Here is an 18,963-nt window from a genome sequence, read left to right as displayed (position 1 = left end):
ATTGCACGAACATAATATTATAATATTATATTGCGTTACAAAAATAATCACTGAGCAGTCGAATATTGTTTATTATTATTATTATTATTATTATTTTATCACGGAGCGACGACGCACATCGTCAGCAACGTTGTATTTATAATGTATAACTATATCAATTTATTGTATGTGAATATTTAATTATTATGTAATTATTTGTCTCCGCGTGTGCATGTATTTATACGTCGTGTACTTACGTTTTACATAATATCGGAATGATTGTATTGAGAGGTGTTTATAATATAAACGAAAAAATTGCTGTGAGGTAATAATATGTAAAATATACAAAAATGTCATCCCTCCTCACAAATGACCAAATTACGTCATCGCCACTGGTTATTATTATTATAATATTATATTACACGAATATAGTTAGTTTCGAACAAACGAAACGCATCGCGCGCGGAGCTTGATTTTTTTTTTCAAGGTTCGTTTTCTCGCCTTCACTCGGCCTACGTTTTATTGTCACGAGACCCCGACCCGCGTATGCTAATTTCAACCTTTTGGGCGCCTATATCATTATTCCGAGTCCACAGTCTGTCGATAACAATAATTAATGTATGTGTTGCAGTGTCGGGTGAGATTAGCTCGTGATTACACTCGAACCAGATCGAAAGCTCAGACGATGTAAAGACCTCGTAATAAGTTTCTGGTTTAAAAACGTGTGTAATGTTATTAGTCTATTACGCTAGGTTACGCTGACCCCTTCCTTCAATCCATCATCTACCGATCAATCCATTAATTTTTGGTCGGCATATTATATAGTCTACTCGATGATACTCTACCTGTAGTTACTTAATATAAGTTGTAATAATAATAACAAATGTAGGATATTTTTATATTACAAACTTGACGAATTGATGGCTTTACGAAGTTGTTTTTATCTAACCAGTTGGCCTATAGAACTTAATAAGGACGCGTATCATATACATTTATCATTATCAATATTAAATATTGGAACATTTAGGGTCATCAATATGACAATATGTTATAAAAGCTGTAAATGTATCTAATTTATTACTCGCATGTGTTATATCTGTTAACCTTCTGATAATTTATTTTCCACTTCACTTTACTTTCGCAATTTACATATTATATATAGTTTTATATTATATATTATTATATATTTTTATATAGTTCCAAGTTCCATAATTTTATGATACATGTATTTTTAATGAATTACAACTGACTACTGAGTGTGAACGATTGAAAATCAGGCTGTATGCATAGATTAGCTTAATTGGGAAACTCCGGTTATGGTATATTTTATGTTATGAAAACGGCAAAAACAGTATTAGATATCAGCTATATTATTGTGATATAGGTTCAACCTACGTATCTAGTTGAGATAATCTTTGTTTAATCAGTAGTTTTTTATTCGAATTTCAGCTTCATAATAGGTACGTATAAACGCTTTGGAATGCAATTATGTGGCGCGGCGTAATCAAAATTTTCTGAGCGGCATTCGCACCATTTTGCGATTTACTTTATAATCGTGTGTAATAGTTTCGCTAAGTCGATGTTTATTTTCAAAAACCTTATCCTCGAGAATGTATTACGTACTGAAAACGTGCCCTTTTTCTTTACCACTTGTTCATATCTCCATTCTTTTCGCAATTAACATCCCACCTTTGTTCTTTGGTTAATTTAATTTGTACTTTTTTGTGGCTATAAATAACTGTGTACTAGGCGTTTGAGCAAAGGTGATCGTTGTTTTGAATCTCATTTGGTATTAAATCCGTACGTTGATTCTACGCACTAGCCACCGCCTGCCCTATCTAACAGTAGAAAACAGTGATCGAAGGTCCGCCACACACGCGATCTAAATTTTGACCTACGATAACTTAATGTAAATATAACATTTTGGGTTGGTAATAATATAATGTTATTATTATTTTTGTTTTCGTGCGTTGTGAGCCACTCACCCTTCTATGTGACTCACCCTGTGTGTGCACCATTGTATGCATGTATATTATATTACGTTCGTTTCGTCGAACCCACTGTGTAGAAAAAAATACTCGCAATGTTGTGGACCGCCGTACCGCCGCGGTTCGGTGGTCTAGATGAGGAATGGGTGTCGGAAACTCGGAAAGTGATGAATGATTACAGATTAGCGGTAACAACTAGCAACTTAAACCTTTTAAACATTTTTCGTCAAAACGCAGTTTTTGTATGATTTGTTGTCGTATTTCGGAATTTCGGACGTAGTGCTGGAATACATTTCTTATTTTTCAAATGTGTGAGCGCCGTGCCAGCTGGTTGTGTGCATATCCGGTTCCTCGTCGGCGGTACACTTCAGTTATTATTCCAATGCGCCATAAGAGATTGCCGTCGTTGCACTGCTGCCGTCACACTGGTTGGGTTGGTTGGGTTAGGTTATGTTTTTGTGTTATAACACATATATTATTTTGGAACCATTATTATTATGAACAGCGGAGTCCCGTGTTGCGATTGGATGAAATTGTAGGGTTCTTTTATTTTTAAACGTATATTTTTTTACCGTGTGAAGCCCACACAAGTCTTTTTGGCTGTCGTCGATAAACGACCGCCGCTCAGTGATTGCGGTGGCATCTTTTTTTGTTTAACAATATGCATGTGTGCTGCTACTGTTGCCTCTACTATCCTGCCTGCTTCAGCACTACTGCTTTCGATATAATTCTACAATATTATACGCTCGTACTAAACGAGAAGACGACCACGCGGACGACTGCAACACTAGTAACCTTCGTTATTTCTTTTTCACCCGTCGACAGTTGGTGTGGTAGGGGCTAATCTTTAAAACAAGACGTATAACATCTTTAAAATTACGACACTTAAAATTAAAAAAATAAAAGTTATATTACACGTTTCGATTGGGCAATCGGACGTCGCATGTATCTCGAGTGAGAAAAGGCTTCACCTCCTTTTTGATCGACACGAAGTACGTACGTATATTACTAGCTCGATAATCGTGCGAGTGTGTGTTCACGCGTGTACGCAGTGTAGAACATATTTCGGTTGGCGACGGCGCGCTCCTCAAAATCAATATTACCGAGTGAATCGTTTGACTGACAGACTATAATAATATAATATTCCATGTTATAACCATTAACCGTACTCGTACTATGTACGTATATGTTATGATAATAACGTATGCGCTGACCACACCCGTTTGTCTACAGTGTGCATTGTTCACGTCCCGTCTAGTTTCTCCGATTGGAACGCGGCATAGAAAACACATTTTCATATTTTACTATAGTTTCAAGGTGTACAATATTATTATGTCTCGTTCTTTGGCAATTAAAAATCGCATTATATTATATTAAAAAAAAAAAATTGCTTATTATTATACGCGTAAAAACGTAACGAAAAATATCGACAATAAGTAATATATTGTAGTAGTGCAGTAGTGCAGCATGATAGTCGCGTGTGCTATAAAACATTTTGCGTTTTAAATAAATCGAGAAATTTTTTCTCTACTTATTACGTATTAATTATAAATCTGTTTACGGTTCGCATGTCTTTGATTACCATTGCGAATAAAATAATGTGATTCTCGACGATAATTAATATTATAAATTATTCTTACGAAATGTGTCGGTCGATTGAAAAACAAATGAAAGCCAAATGAATAACGACTGGGCTCAAGCCGGTGGTCATTCAATACACCATATTGTCGTCAATGCACAAAATATTACCTTAGTCTTTTAATTCTCTCGTTAGACGCCAAAACTACTAACTAAACACACTTGGTGCACTATTTTTTCCCTGAGTACGATTTAATAGGTAGAGTGATATGGTAGAGTTCGGTCTGTCGTCACCGCCCGTGGCTATATTATATTATTAAATTATTTTGTAATAATATATACTTTTATTGCGTAACGATTATTTTTCTCTCGAGATTTTGCCTTAGCTCGTGTGTCGGTTGTGTGAGCGAGAGAGACAGACCAACCAATGACCCACAACCGTTCCGAGAGGATTCGAAACAGGACTACCGTGGACGATAAAAATCGCTGTGTCGTCTACTTCGGTGTGTGTGGTGTGAGTTTTATTTTTACGACGTTAATAATAAAACGCCGAGTCGACTACGACGATACAGAAACCAGGTCTAGTGGTCGTCGTGGTTGAGATCGAGGTAAATCACACGATTATAGAACATTATGTTTTACCAATATCGGTTATGGTAATTAAAAACAAAAAACCTCCAGGCCAGGCATAGAGCATGGTCTTCCGCGCGTTGCGTGTTATGATGTTAATAATAGTAATAATAATAAAAGACTACTATCGGCCGTCTATTCCTCGTTTTCCTCCTACTCCCTATGTTAGACAACGTGAAAACGTAAACGTACGTCCGGCGGTTGCGCACCTGACAACGCGCCGTCCGTTGGGCTAGGTTAAGGCTTCTTCCTTTTCCCCCGGTCCACCATTTCTCTATGATATTATCCATTCCCATAATCGACGACCACGCGCGCATGTGTGTGTGTATGTGTGTTTGTGTGTATGATGTGTGCAAGTCATCGCGTGGCGCATACGTTTTAGTCCTACTTATCCGTTTTGTTATCGCATTATTATTGTTATTATTTTTTTAACTACAATCCTATGTTAGTGTAGTATCGCAGTGACGTAACTGTGTAAAAAAATTACGTGTGGTGGCGGGGGAGGGAAATATTTTATTCACCAAAATCGAAGCCATAACCTAATTTTTTGTTTCTACACAAGTCTTAAAATTCGTTTTATGGCTGTGAAACAAATTTATAGGTACTCACTAAATAATATTGAGTAGGTACATAAGTGTTCATTAAAAAAAGGCGTTGTAACTTGTTTGAAAAAATAATTTGATGATCATCCTATTATCATAATTCATAAAAAAATTCCATTGATTTTTTTTTTTTTGAGAGACAGATAACGTGACAACGTTGTGTCGTTGTCAATATGTTAACATATTATACAATGAAAAAAATGGAAAATATATAACACGAGGAAAAATGTATTTTTATCTTATAAATCTATGTTGAATAAATGTAGTATTGCATTCTTTGTTGGCATATTTGGTGGTGATTAGTCCTTTTCCCTCTCACAATAACTAGCAATATGTAATAATTTTGTACCTTATTTTTGGTTTTTTTTTTTGTCAAACAGGCAGTCGTCCATGAATGGCAATGGGATATTTTGCCGCCGTCTGGACTTCAGCACATTCAATCGGCTACCTCGGCACATGCTCAACTCCTATCACGTAAAGGTAACGTACATGTTATAACTATTATGATTCAGCTTTTTTTTTTTTTTTATTATTAACAATTGAGTGCGGGGGAGTGCACCAAAATTGTTTGTCCGCCGTTCGTTTGTAAAGTATATCGAGTTGTCGATGTTTCTGTTGATGAACCGTTTCCGGTGCGCCAGTTTCTTGTCCTCCCAACCACCGAAAACGCGCATATATTACTTCTCCTAAGCACTTTACAGATCGAGTATCGTCAACAAGTTCGCTACCAATCATATATCAATCATCCTTTGTACAACAATAATTAATATAGCATACTATGTTTCTCTAGTCTCGTCCTAATCTATAGCGTAAACGAGTTCATAGTAGTTTTTGTTTGTACAACGGTCGCATTTAAAAGTAAATCGAAATATTGTTCAGATCAATCCGTGGGTGTAGTTTTACTTTCATTGGCCAACTCTGTCTGACTGGCTAGGCTAATAGAATATTAATATTTTGGTTGTAGTAACAATGGCATAATAATAATAACAACACACAAGTGCTTACTGTTCACATACATTTCGTTGTATTTTTTTCTAAACACACCACATCTCACCGCCGCCACCTACTCTACGACAAATTGATAAAAAATTTACCCAAGGTCGCATGTATTTATAGAATAATTTATTTAAGTACACGTCGTAATCCTCGGCACAGGATGTATGTAAAGATTGTTTTGTTTTTGACATTTCCTGCCTTGTCGTCCATTATACATCATTATAGTTTTGACAATAAATTTTACAAGAACTAGCAATTATTATTGATCTAATAACTTTTAGTCTTTGGAAAAACATACTTCATTCGACATTTTTAAAACTATATTGCTGTAATTTGATTGATAAATATCTGTTTTCATACGGTGATTGTTATAATTGTGTACCTATCGGCTAACCTATACATGCCCAATGATTATCAGTTTAAGTTAAATTAGTCACTCGACAATTTTGATTTTTGTTTGTAGATAGTCTCCTCGGTTATTTGTACTCTTCAATGATTTTTAATTTAATTATTATTTTTTTTTGTGAACTAATTTACGCTGTTGTAAATTAACATTAGTTATTAATTATAATATTATGTGCAATTATTATGCAATAATATCGTACATTATTTTTTAGTGATTCATAAATGCAAATTATATTTATATGTTTTGTAATAATTGTTTTTATTTTAACTTTTAACGGAACTATTTATTGTTAAATGTTAACCATATTATTTATCAAATACCTGACGATAACAGATTTTTAGTGTACATTTAATTAATAAACATAATAAACATAACTTCACTGAATAAGTTTTATTTAAAATTAAAATATTATAAAATAATATACATTTATAATTTTTTAATTAAAGTACTCTTTACTGCGTTAAATTTATTTTTGTTTGATTTAATAATAAATATTAAATGACCTTAATATGTAGATTTACTTTCCATTCGGTCGAGGTTACCCATTTGTTATAACTTTATAAGTTTTTATAATAAGAAAATAATAGTTAAACTAACAACAACTGCATTTTGAGATTTTTTAGACACGAATATCATTTAATTGGGTTTTAATGAAACAATGGAATTTGACTGTTAATACGTTATTTTTTAATTTTTTTATTTGCTTTAGTGTTTTTATTACGTTTTTCTATTGCTTTTAAAATATTAAATTTTTGAGTTTTGTGTCCCGCAGCCATAACTCGTTAAGTACCTATGCTTTTAATTGGTCAACTTTATTGTTCTATTTAGTCTGGTAGTTTTATTATTTAAACATGTCTCTAATTGGGTGACGCGAGTCTCATGTTTTGGTCTGTGTTGGGTGTCCCTGATGTAAGTTAAATTGACAAAATTATCATAAAAAAAAATATATAAAATTCAACTTCTTTCGTCGTCTTCATCTCTGTCGCATGTGCTTGGCTTGTCTTCAAGGTTTTACGTAGTCACCTACATAATATATAACAGTAATCGAACCGATTTCAGTGAAAGTAATTGGCTATACGAAATTGGCGCGCCGTTGAATGCGACATTACTAATAAACACGGTAATAGGATATTACAATGACAGATATCTAGTTTGTATTGTGTCAGTTTCATTGTGCGTTAGGCTCTCGGCGACCAAATTGGATTTCGACAAGAATATCGGTTTGGTTGCATAAAAATAGTAATAATAGTTATGAGATTACATATTAATATTGTGAGTGTACTATTTTATTGATATCGTAAACAAAAATAAACCGCAGACGGCGGGTATATGCATCGACGGTAGCGCGCTTGTGTGTGCGTGCATAATATGCCAAACGAGAACACACGACGAAGGTCAATAATAATAACATAAGCCTCTCCCATGGTGTTTGAATGTGTGTGTGTGTGTGTGCGTGCGTGCGTTTGCTGTTACATCTAAATTGACGACAACGATATGATAATAATATGATATTATTACTTGTGTATCGTTTTGTCAACGCGACTGCAATGGTGTTTGGATATCGATTTGCCGCACATAAAAATGCATCGAATTTATATTTTTTTACGATATGAATTTAATACAGCGCGTTCGCAGATCTTTTTTTTCGTTTTGCATGAATGTAAAATTTATAATAATTATATTGTATTGCGTTTTGTTAATATTATATTCAAGTCCTGTAAAGACTTATTCACCTCTCTCTCGTTTCGCTTATCGATTTGCCTTGAAAATCTGATGAGTTTTTGTGGACTTAAATACATCTTCGTCAAACTCGCAAAATAAGCGGGGCGTTTGAACGGCGAATTTGTTTTCGGGTTTTATTATTATACCGGTCCTCGAACGTTTTTTATTTTCGGGTCTGGGGCCGGGCAGCGCCGGCGTATGTCGCCTTGTCTTTGATTGAGCGTGCGCGATCGCATTTTCGGCGGACGAACCGCCGCCCAGCCGGGCGTGTTTAGGGTACCGCCCGCCAGCCCCCCCGCGGTCGCCCGGAGTTGCGTGCTTGGTGCCCAAAGCTCTCGCGCCTGCCCGCTCACCCGACTACACCAACCGCGAAAATCGCCCACGCCCGCACCCGAATTCTCCTTCACTCGAGCCACTCTGTTCTCTTCAACACCTCCCGACATATCAAAAACAAAATTTTAAAATCCGTTCAATTTTTTGGTTTTCAAATTTTCAAACACTCATTTCCCCCACTTCACCACTCGGTTACTTATTGTTTCCGTAACACTGACTATGAGGATCGGTCACTCGATCTGGGAATATTTTTTCATTGGAAATTTTTTTATCCGTCATCTCTATCAGGACTCTTCGTGTACCCACCCACCCACCGACCAACTGAATCACGTTGGTGCGCTGTCCCGTCGCTGCTGTCATTACAACGTTGCATGCCGTCGAACCGCGCGCTATGTATACAACGTTGCACGTCGCCGCCACGCCGTTATATGACAAAAATATTGATCGCCGGCCGGACGGCTCTTTGGCCCGTCTCCCACGCCCCTTCGCTCCGACCGGTGCGCCGCGTGCGCCCAACTGAAATGTGCATCGATGCCCCGTCGCCGGGACCCACGCACTTGTCTGCCGGTTGAGCGTTCCCGCCGCTGCCACACTAGGATCGTGTGCTGCGCGAGTTTCCGACGACCCGACCGCTTGCGCCCGCCGATCAATAGCGGGCGCGCGTCCCTCTACCCGACGGTACCCGACAACGCGACCCGATTATGCACGCAGCGCGTTTTGTAAATTTTTTTCGGCTGAATTTCTGGATGCGCCCCCGCGTGAACAGCGACGCATGATTGCAACAGAGAGGCCACCGAAAATAATACAGGGTGTGCTTAATTTAAAAAAACAAATACATTAAAAAAAAAAAAATGTTAAATTTTCATTGGCTATATTTATGATTGCCACTTCGGTATAAGGCAATTCACAGGCCCATTTCCCTCTTCCCATTCTAAGAGTAACACCAAATCCAAAGCCATCCGTTGATTATGGCTCACTCTGTATAATATTATAATCGGCGCGATTCATTCGAAGACCTTGAATGATTTGCAAAACACGTCTACGTATACCGTATATACACACATCACGTAAATGTCTCATAGGTGCGGCTCGACCGACAGCGTTCTTACCGCGCGACTATGAATCTACGATCAAACTATAGCCAAGTTCAAAATACATGTGTGAAAAATCATTGTACGTTATTCTAAACTAATATCAGAAATATAATTCGTATGCGTGTTTCGCATTTTTTTCGCGTAAATTATAGATATTTAATGATTAAAATTTCGATGCTCGACATACGGCTGAATCGCGTTGCAATATTGGGATCAAAGACAACGCGTGCGATTCACGCCAACTTTTAATAATATAATATGATGTGGGTTATACTTGTGTTAAATTTCACTGCCGTGTTTGTCTGGTCGTGGATTGCAAACTTTATTTGCACACATATTCTTACACATTTTGTGACGATCCGTTGTACACATAATAAGTAACAACTATTACCAATCTTCACGTGGAATTAAGTATTCGACAGACGTGTAAAGGTGTCTAGTGTAACTCCTGGAAGACATGGTAAATAACGTAACAATATAAGTATTATGTAATACCTTATTAGACCATATAAAAGTTTAGTTTGGTGAATTAATTAATTCTACGGTGAACGGTTACAAGAATATATGCAAAGATATAACCACGTTGTAAAATATTAAATAATTTAAAATTTTACAAATTAAGAAAATTAAAAAATGGAACTAATTATTTTTGTGATATCTACTTATTAAAGTTTTGAACATAATTGTCATAAATTTGTCGATAAATCTAAGATTAGACCTGCCAGAAAAAATAATTACTGATCAGATAGAAATTACTGTAATAGTTTTATTTAAAGTAATGGGAAATATTATGTGAGTGAATTTTTAATTATTAAAATTGAATACATATTTTGTTATTGAGTGTATAAGTAAAATACTATTAATATTATGTATTAGTGTCCCTGAAATATTACTTAAGTTATTTAAAAAAAAAGGATATTTATTGGTCATACATTATTTTATACATATATACGAGTCGTGTAGTTGTGTAAAAATTAGCTATTATTCGGGCAAAAGTGTAAGTAAACTGTGTTGTAGTCGTTGTGGAAGCGTATATTCGGTACCGGGTTGTCGTTTTAGGAGGGTTTATTATTCGGTCGCGTCCCCATTAGCTTGTCGAGACGGTCGCCGCTGCCACCGTTAAGGCAGGTTAGGGGGAGATTGCAGCGGAATACGTATTCCTTCTTCCGGGTTTACGCCAGTCAAAACATAGTTTTCTTTCCTTAAAACCGCTAATGCGCTTTCGTCGCACTATAAATATCGCTCGAATTAGACGTCACGTATATACGAGACATTGGTAAGTGGTAACATATCACATAGCTTTATTTAAGTAGATGATACAAACAACCTGGGTACATCAATACACATATAGTGCCGAAAAATCGCTTCAATTGAAAATGAGTACGAATTCTTATTATGAAAATTAAGGATAAGAACTAAAGGGACTAAACGAATTCAGGTTTATTTTAAATAAAAATGTAATACTTAAATTTTAAATATTTATTTGGGGGGTAAAAATTTAAAACTAAAAATAAATACGTCAAGTCCTAGATAATACTTATGTCTTATTGATATTTGATATCTATAAACTTATTATAATAATAGAGTCGGTTTTGATATAAATTCGTTGATTCTTGTAGTTATTTATAGTTGCTAGTAGTTTTTACCGTTTTATTTTTTTCGCTTTCATAATTAAAGAATTAATACAGACCTTAAATTACCTCTTGTATAATTATTATGCGAAATAATATTTATTTATAATTATATTTAAATTAAGATTTTTCATAAAAATTGTTTGTACTAGACCCCCCCCCTCCCCTCAATAACGTTTGTGCTGCTCTTCTCGTCACGTCACAACGTGTCTGCGTGTAGTAATATCAAGATCAACAATAATTAAATACCATACGATATAATGGCACACGCCCTATATAATAACATTCGCTTACTTGCGCCACCAACGCGTGCGAAATGCGTGATCAATTTCGATTCATTTTCGTTGTAGTTATAATATAGTGTTTGTTTCGAAAAAGAAAAGAAAAAACTTCGCGAAATAATATTTCGGCCGTGGTATACGATGATGTGAGAGAGATAGGGTGATAGAAACTCGAGTATCGCCGGCGGGGCGGTGCAGTGTTTTCGGTGGTTGTGCATTTTCGCATCGGTGTACGCGCGTTGCCCCGCGCGCACCGGCCGGCGTCGCCGTGCGTTATCGATCGCGCGCTGCGGTTGTCGTTGTCGGTTCGGCGCGCGCGTCCGGCGGCGCCTGCAGGCGGCCCGACGGAACGCTTTTTTTTTGTGGTTGCACTACTGCAGCACGGCGGCGTCGGCGTTTTCGCCCCGTACGCTACACGGACCACGTGACACCCACGCACACGACCCTCATAAAATACAATCATATACGAACGTTATTTTCGTTTCCTCGACCCTCAACGGACATTTGGGATCGTATAACGTTTTCGGGGGTATGAACGCGTGTGTATGACACTGTGCGTATTATACCACACCGAAAACATTCGTATCTAGAGTTAGGTGGTTGTTGTTGCTGCTTATCCTATTATATTGTATAATATAGGATTATTTGCTTTGCTTTCTTGTTGCCTGTTGGTGGATTTAAACAGGAACGATCTTAAAAAAAAAATCATGGGGGGTAGGGCGTGGTCTTTGAAATTGTCGACTAGATTTTTAAATACCAAATTTTAAATGCCGAACAAATTTGAATTTTACCAAGTGCCTATTGATATTATATTATACAACACTATTGCTGTCGAGTGAGCGAGTTTCACCCTCTCTCACAACTTCCTTTCAGCTCGCCCTTGTCTATATGAAATCGAAAAATACATCGACAAACACATGACATTGTATTTCCTTTTTGTATCAAATTGTTTGTGTATGTTACATTTTTTTTATGCTTGAAATGGTTTCAACGTAGGTGATGTGTTTTATTTATCGACACGAAACAAATGAGATATTATGTTAAAAATAATTCGTAAACACATATAGTATTATATTGTTAGTATTTTTATTAGTTTTATTTAAACACTTTTAGACTCTAAGTGCCTTTATTTTTAGTTTATCAGTTATTCAGTTACAATATTATAACATCTGAATTCGTTTTTTTTTTCAAAACACAAACTTATTTCATATTAGGTAGTTGTATTAATAAATAATCTGATCGTTGTTTGCATGTATCGCGACGGTGCGAACACCGAGATGCAGCTGCAGAGTACCAGTGTGACCTCTCTTTTCGACGACGTCGCCCGACGTCGATTGCAATTTTTCGTGTGTGCCAACTGCGTCCGCCGGTGTTTTATTTATTGTCGAACTGAAATGAAATAATATTGTTTTTTGTAATCGGGTCATAAATGATGTTGAACGTATAATAAGCGCCATTTTATATCATTAAAATAATAATTAGAATAATTTGAATTTGCGAACGTTTAAACGTATGTATTGTATTTTTTAGGATCTATTGTTATTTTTCTTGCTTATCGATTTCTATACGTTTTGTGTAACTATGAATTTATGACTAACCAAGTCATTTTGGTAAATAATTTATTTAAACAAACTATATACTATATAGGTATATCACTGATAAGCATCGTTGTTTCGTGTAACGTTTAATCGTGTTAAAATGGTGTTAATATAGTTATTTGTATTTTGCACATTAAAAAAAATTAAGCAAACAAATTTATATCGTTTAATTTGTGATTTTACACGTTATCGTTTATTTTTATCTGACTCTTAAACACGCTTTCGATATAGTATATTTTGAAGTGCTCGACTTTTATATAAATGAATTCCAGTTTATAACTTAAATCTTTACGTAATATTTTCTTAAATATTGATGACGTGTTTAATCTTTCGTGTGTTGTTTTACATTCAATCAAGCTGATATACTTCTATAAGTATTTTATGGGAAATATTAATGTTACTTAACGGAAACCGACTCGATTTGAAACAACTACGATTATCGATTTTCGTGTCCAAGAGTGTTAACGATATTTTGCAGGAATAGAAATATTGTCGGTATGAGATTGCCTACAAACTATTTAACTATGTACCTATACATTGTATATGAATTCAAAGTACTCAAAAAATTGTTAATGTAATATTTTAAGCAGTTGTACCTTGTACAGCAACTTACATGAAATAATCTGTCATAATTTTTAAACGATTAATATAATTTATAGATTCGTTACCTACTCGTATTTGAGTAATCATTTTTCTCGTGTTTTTTCAAATATGTATATAAAGTTTTTCGTGCCTTCTGCTCTGGAGAATATTATTATTATTATTTCTTTTCGACGAAAACCCCGAGGGTTTTGTGAATAATTTCGCGCCGTACGTGTCACAGATTTCAATCTGGCGATGTCACATTTCTAACGTTCGTAAGCAAATATTTGTCACCGTTGTGTATAATCGTCATCAGATATGCGGGAACACTTTTTTTTATTTTTTTCCCTTAAACGCGCGGCTTTTATACACATACACCACCCCGCGGGTTTTTAAGTCTTCATTTCCTTATGTATAGAGAAAAAATAAATACGTCGCTCTCGCACTTTCTTCCGAGGACGTGTCAACATTAAAAATCCCACTGCAGCTGGTGGTGGTGGCGGTAGCGGTAGACCTCGCTACCCCCACATTCATCCACCACCCACCAATTCGAGTTTTACCGCGGCAAAGGGTGTCACGGAAGTGAGAAAGAATTCCAAAGAAAGTTTTCCCCTTCGTTGCTCAATAGGTCGCGGGGTCGCGCACGGCATTTCCACGGTTTCGGATCTTTTGAATAATATATATTTGTATATACGCGTACGAGAATGTATAATATAATATATCGTTTGGGGAAAAATAAAATCGCCTCCCTGTTTAAACTTAATGATCGCATATCGCGCCTCGAGAGCGTTAAAACGAGCTATGCGGCAAATGTATTTTTTTTCGCTTGCCATCGCCACTACGCCACACAATACTCGATACACACACTTGCGTATGCAGCCCCTCCACCCTTATCATAAGCGTCGTACTTTTTTATATCTTCCCTTTTTTGACTTAGAAAATTGCATTGCGGCCAGTATATATTTATATGATCGCGTTTTATTTTCGAGGAGAACGGTGTAGAGCGACTTATGTGCCACGTTCGTATAGTTGTGCTGGACCGCTGTCGCGCGAAAATAGCCTCTCGTTTTTATTTTGGTATGTAGTTTTTGTCATGGAGTATCGCTTTTTACGCGCGATGACGACGGAAATAATAATAGCGGTTACGGAAAATTGAAGACGTGCCAATCGTTTTCGAACGCGCTCTTGTATAGGCGAGTGGATAGGGAAGATCGTTGGGAGGGACGATAGTGTACGTGTCGCACTTTCAAATGTTTTCGTATACATTTACATTTGGGATAGACGTGCGTAAAATCCACATCGTTTGCGCGGGAATAATAGGCATAAAAATATAATTGGATGTTCAAAACGTGCACCTGCTGCACCTCTATCGTGTATCGTCTCTTTGCTAATCCATCGAATTCATTTTTTCTTGGTTGTTGTTATTTTAAACGAAAAATAAAACGGGACGCGTAATTACGTATTATTATTACGACGAGTTTTTACTACTGCTCACTGCTCAGCACACCCGTTCTGTAATTCGGTTTCTTAGAAGCGCCGTTTCGTGCACCTGTTGCTAAATGCACTACAGTAATTTTGGTGATTTTTATCGCGACCGCGTGAGGTACCTATAGGTGTGGTTGGTTGTGAGAGGGTGATAGGCAATTTTCCTGGTGTATTTTGGATTTTGCTCTTATATCGCAATAAAATGACGCGTAATACTTCACATACGTGTTTATTTTTCCAAAACTTCGTTTTTCTTTAATGTAGTCGACTACTATTGTATTCAAATGTTTTTGTTTCACCATGAATACATTCAATGTCGTCTTCCAATGTGCTCGTACTCCGTTCTTTTTTTTTTTATGACCACTGCGTGGAAACCTTATACGCGGTGACAGTACTTTTTATTTTCAGTCCTTTGCCTAAAAGATTACACACGCCACGTATTAAACACTGGCGTCCAACCTGTTTACTACGCCCACTAACGTCATCGTCTAAAGACCGGTTTACTGTTAAGATTTTTTTTCCGTCTCTCTCGAGTAACCCGATCGGACGAAATTTCCCGGTGATAGATTTTGGCAAATTTTGCACGAGGCTCATATAATATATAATATATAATATATAATAGGACGCTCCATACTGTTGGTAACCAAAACCGGTTTTCCACGTGTATAGCTTCACGAAAGCTTTTGTTCGCCGATTACGATGACGGCGACCGCTGTGATGCCGGACGACACCGTCGTCTGGACCAGTTGGTGCACGCACTCGCCACCGCGTGAGTAGAATCCTTTCTCGTAAACAATAAAGAATTTCACACTGTTGACGAATACATGTTTAAATATTTCACTATTTCTCCTCTAGGACGTAAGTAGGTGATGTACGTTTTCTTCGACACGCCCGATTGCAGTGTATCGTTCTCTATCATTGATTATACTATGTGTGTAAAATTTTATAAATTCATTATGATGCGTGCGAGCGAGAACGGCGCATGGCCACCCGAAATCACGACACGCGAAACAAATTCTCACTTATCACGCAGAGTTGATGAAAAACGATACAGATCGTGTCGGAATATTAACAGTTTTATACTCGGTGAATACAATACGTATATAATAATATAATGCAATAACATCTCATATAGTCATATTGTTATTACACGTGTTACACGTGTATGGTGCGTACAATTATTATTACGCGACAATATTATGAAAACGATAGAGTCGGCACTTGTTGTTGCGTCATGGCTTGCACGAGACTTGTTATTGGAGATTTTTCCAATTTTTTTTTTATTTTATCGATATACATTTCTGTTTATCAACTTCATAAAGGTCACCACTGTGTGGTCCGTGCTTAGAATTTTATTGTTATTCACCAAATTAAATAATATTGTTTAGGTCAAACGATTTCAATAGTTATTAATGAGTAATAACCACCTAACTCACGTTGGAGTAGTTGAATATTTTCAACATCGTTTCAACGAGTTAACCGCATGGTTTTAACTAAATATCGCGGTGACATGACAGTGTGTAGACAGTTAAACGTTGTCAACGCGTTTGTTAAACAGCCAATCACGTACACCTGAACAATGGGTACGCGCATTTAAGTTGCTGCCGCGTGTTCGCAAACGAACCGCAATGCGACGCAAAGAAAACTCGAATTTAATATAATGTAAAATGTTTTGGTTGGCCCCCGATAGTGTTGAGATTTGTTTTCGTTGTTCAACCGACACATTGCGAATTCCGTGTACACGCGTTCCGTTTCGAAAGGCCAATTTACGATTATTTCGGGCGATATGAGTTTTCCAGGGGCAATATACATATAATAATATATATTTCGTTCGTCGCTGCAGCAGCAGTTCTCGTTTACACCGCCGGCTGTATAATATACGTGTATAGGTACTACGTGAACCGGCTGTAACGTCGGATTATGACGAGCGCGTGTGTATGGGGTCGTTTTATTATGGTCGTGAAAGGGTGGTGTACGCGCGCGTTTCTCTCGTGTTATTAAAAACAAACAACGATAACCGGAGATTTTATTATTTCTGACGGAAAGACGTGGATCGAGGGACGCGGCGAGACGTGCGTGTTGTTATTATTATTATTATTACTATTATTACTATTACTATTATTGTTATTATTATTATTATCATTATTATGACTATTACTGTTATCGTCACAGGAGAAGAAAAGCTGAGAAAATTCGCAAAAAGCTACTTCTTGACCCATCCCTTCCATTCTCGTTCCTGGACTATCTCGATTCTTTGGCGCGACAGAGAAGTTTAATTTAAACGTGCTGCCAGGCCATGTGCGTGCGATATATTATTATGTGTCACTCGTTCTCACGACTTGCTTCTCTCTTTCTTCTCTTAACACATGCCAACCAAGTGACTTGAAAAAAAAAATGCCAATATTAAATCACTCCTCTGTTTAGCAGCGGTGGTGATATTAAGTACGTTTCGTTACTAATTTTGTTTTTATTCGAAGGACGGCGGCGACGATGACGATGACATTCGTTTTGGGTGTATGATTGATCGTGTGAAACTGAAAAGTCCTGCGACCATTTCAATTTCATTTGGTGCAAGTCGTGCCAATGAGAGAATTATAGTCGAAATGTTTTTTCAGTCTATAACTCTAGTCTATATTAGTTTTAAATTGTTATTTTGACTTTATATAATTGTAATATAGTATAGATCTATTGGTTTGATGTCGGTCACATTTCATTCGTTCATTGCTGTTTTATATAGTAATTAGAAATCCCTTTACTTTTTATGACTGCATTAATGAATATTAATGATAATTTTTTAATAAAAATAACGAACTTGCAGCAGTGTTTAAAGAAGACACCTCGCAATCAACCAGTATTGTGTCGTTAACGATAACTCACGCCTTAATATTAATCAAGTACACGTTTTTGTATCGCTGAAAATATAACCGATTGCGTTATAACAATGCTAATTTTGTATACACATAATACATATATTGTGTACGCGTCATTTGTTCACGTAATGTTTACCAATGCGTCGGATATTGCGTTCGGCAATATTTCGGTATTTGAATGTTTAGCATTAATTCTGACGATACCGGAATGAAATACTTATACGACGCGCGTAGTGTATGTATTATTATTGCGTCTCCTTGTGTGTTATAACTTATAATATTTAATGTACTTGCATATACAGAGTGATTTTTTTATTTTTAAATTTTAAATGCATTCTTAATATTATAACTTTTTTTCAATTTTAAAAACAAAAACTGACTGTAATTATAAACCTATGTAAAATAGCGTAAGCGTTCCATAACTTAATTAAACATTTAAAAAATCCTTTGTCTATTTCTTAGTATAAGATTAAAGATCCATCCTGTGAAATTTATGCATATATTGCGTTCATATCGTATTGGCGGCATATTAATGTTCGATTAGAATAAGGAGGCACTTTGTCGTTTCTAATATTATATTTCCAACAGACTTTTATTTCCGTCCGCGTCGCGTGTGTAATGTATATCGATGCGTATACTAATGGCGTGGCGATGTGGTGATGTCGACGGTGTGTGTAGACATTAACTAGACACCACGTGTATAATTTACTAACGATATACTTGCTGTGTGAGTATAATATATTATAACCTTGAGTCGCGCGATAGTCACAATAAACCGACTGTGACCGAGATTCGGTTTTAGAAATTAATAAAAAAGAAAAAAAGCGCTCCACTCATATAAAATACAGGAACGACGATGGTCTTTTTTGCGACGTATTTTTTTCCTTAATGCTTCTCACAGAACGACAAATACCAGAAATTCTGTGCCGGGTCCAAATGATTTTCTCCGGTCTCCGTAGACCGCGACGTGATTTACGATAACATCGTACGTGTCCCTGAACATTCCTGATAATTTATTTATCTATACACGAAAGTGTGCTATAATTTATTTTAATGTACCTTCCAATATCTTAACCTACTTGTAACCGAATGAATTTTTTTTGCTGGAGAACCCTTTGTCGAATTCAGTAAATTAGAACTTTTGCTTGACGTGTACACAATATTTTTATTTCTCAAAATTGATTATAA

The 18,963-nt window shown here is 36.3% G+C and overlaps 1 protein-coding gene across 2 annotated transcripts in view; it reads left to right on the top strand.

The window, feature by feature from the left end:
* Positions 1-18,963, top strand: part of LOC132918733 (headcase protein) — a 59,988-nt gene that overhangs the window by 14,063 nt on the left and 26,962 nt on the right. For both annotated transcript variants that reach the window (XM_060980169.1, XM_060980171.1), the window contains exon 2: positions 5,158-5,257. In XM_060980169.1, the coding sequence (XP_060836152.1) occupies positions 5,158-5,257 (100 nt within the window). The remainder of the gene's footprint in view (positions 1-5,157; positions 5,258-18,963) is intronic.

This window comes from Rhopalosiphum padi, chromosome 1 (assembly GCF_020882245.1).
Source record: "Rhopalosiphum padi isolate XX-2018 chromosome 1, ASM2088224v1, whole genome shotgun sequence".
Taxonomy (NCBI): Eukaryota; Metazoa; Arthropoda; class Insecta; order Hemiptera; family Aphididae; genus Rhopalosiphum; species Rhopalosiphum padi.
This window is presented reverse-complemented; position numbering and strand designations above follow the sequence as displayed.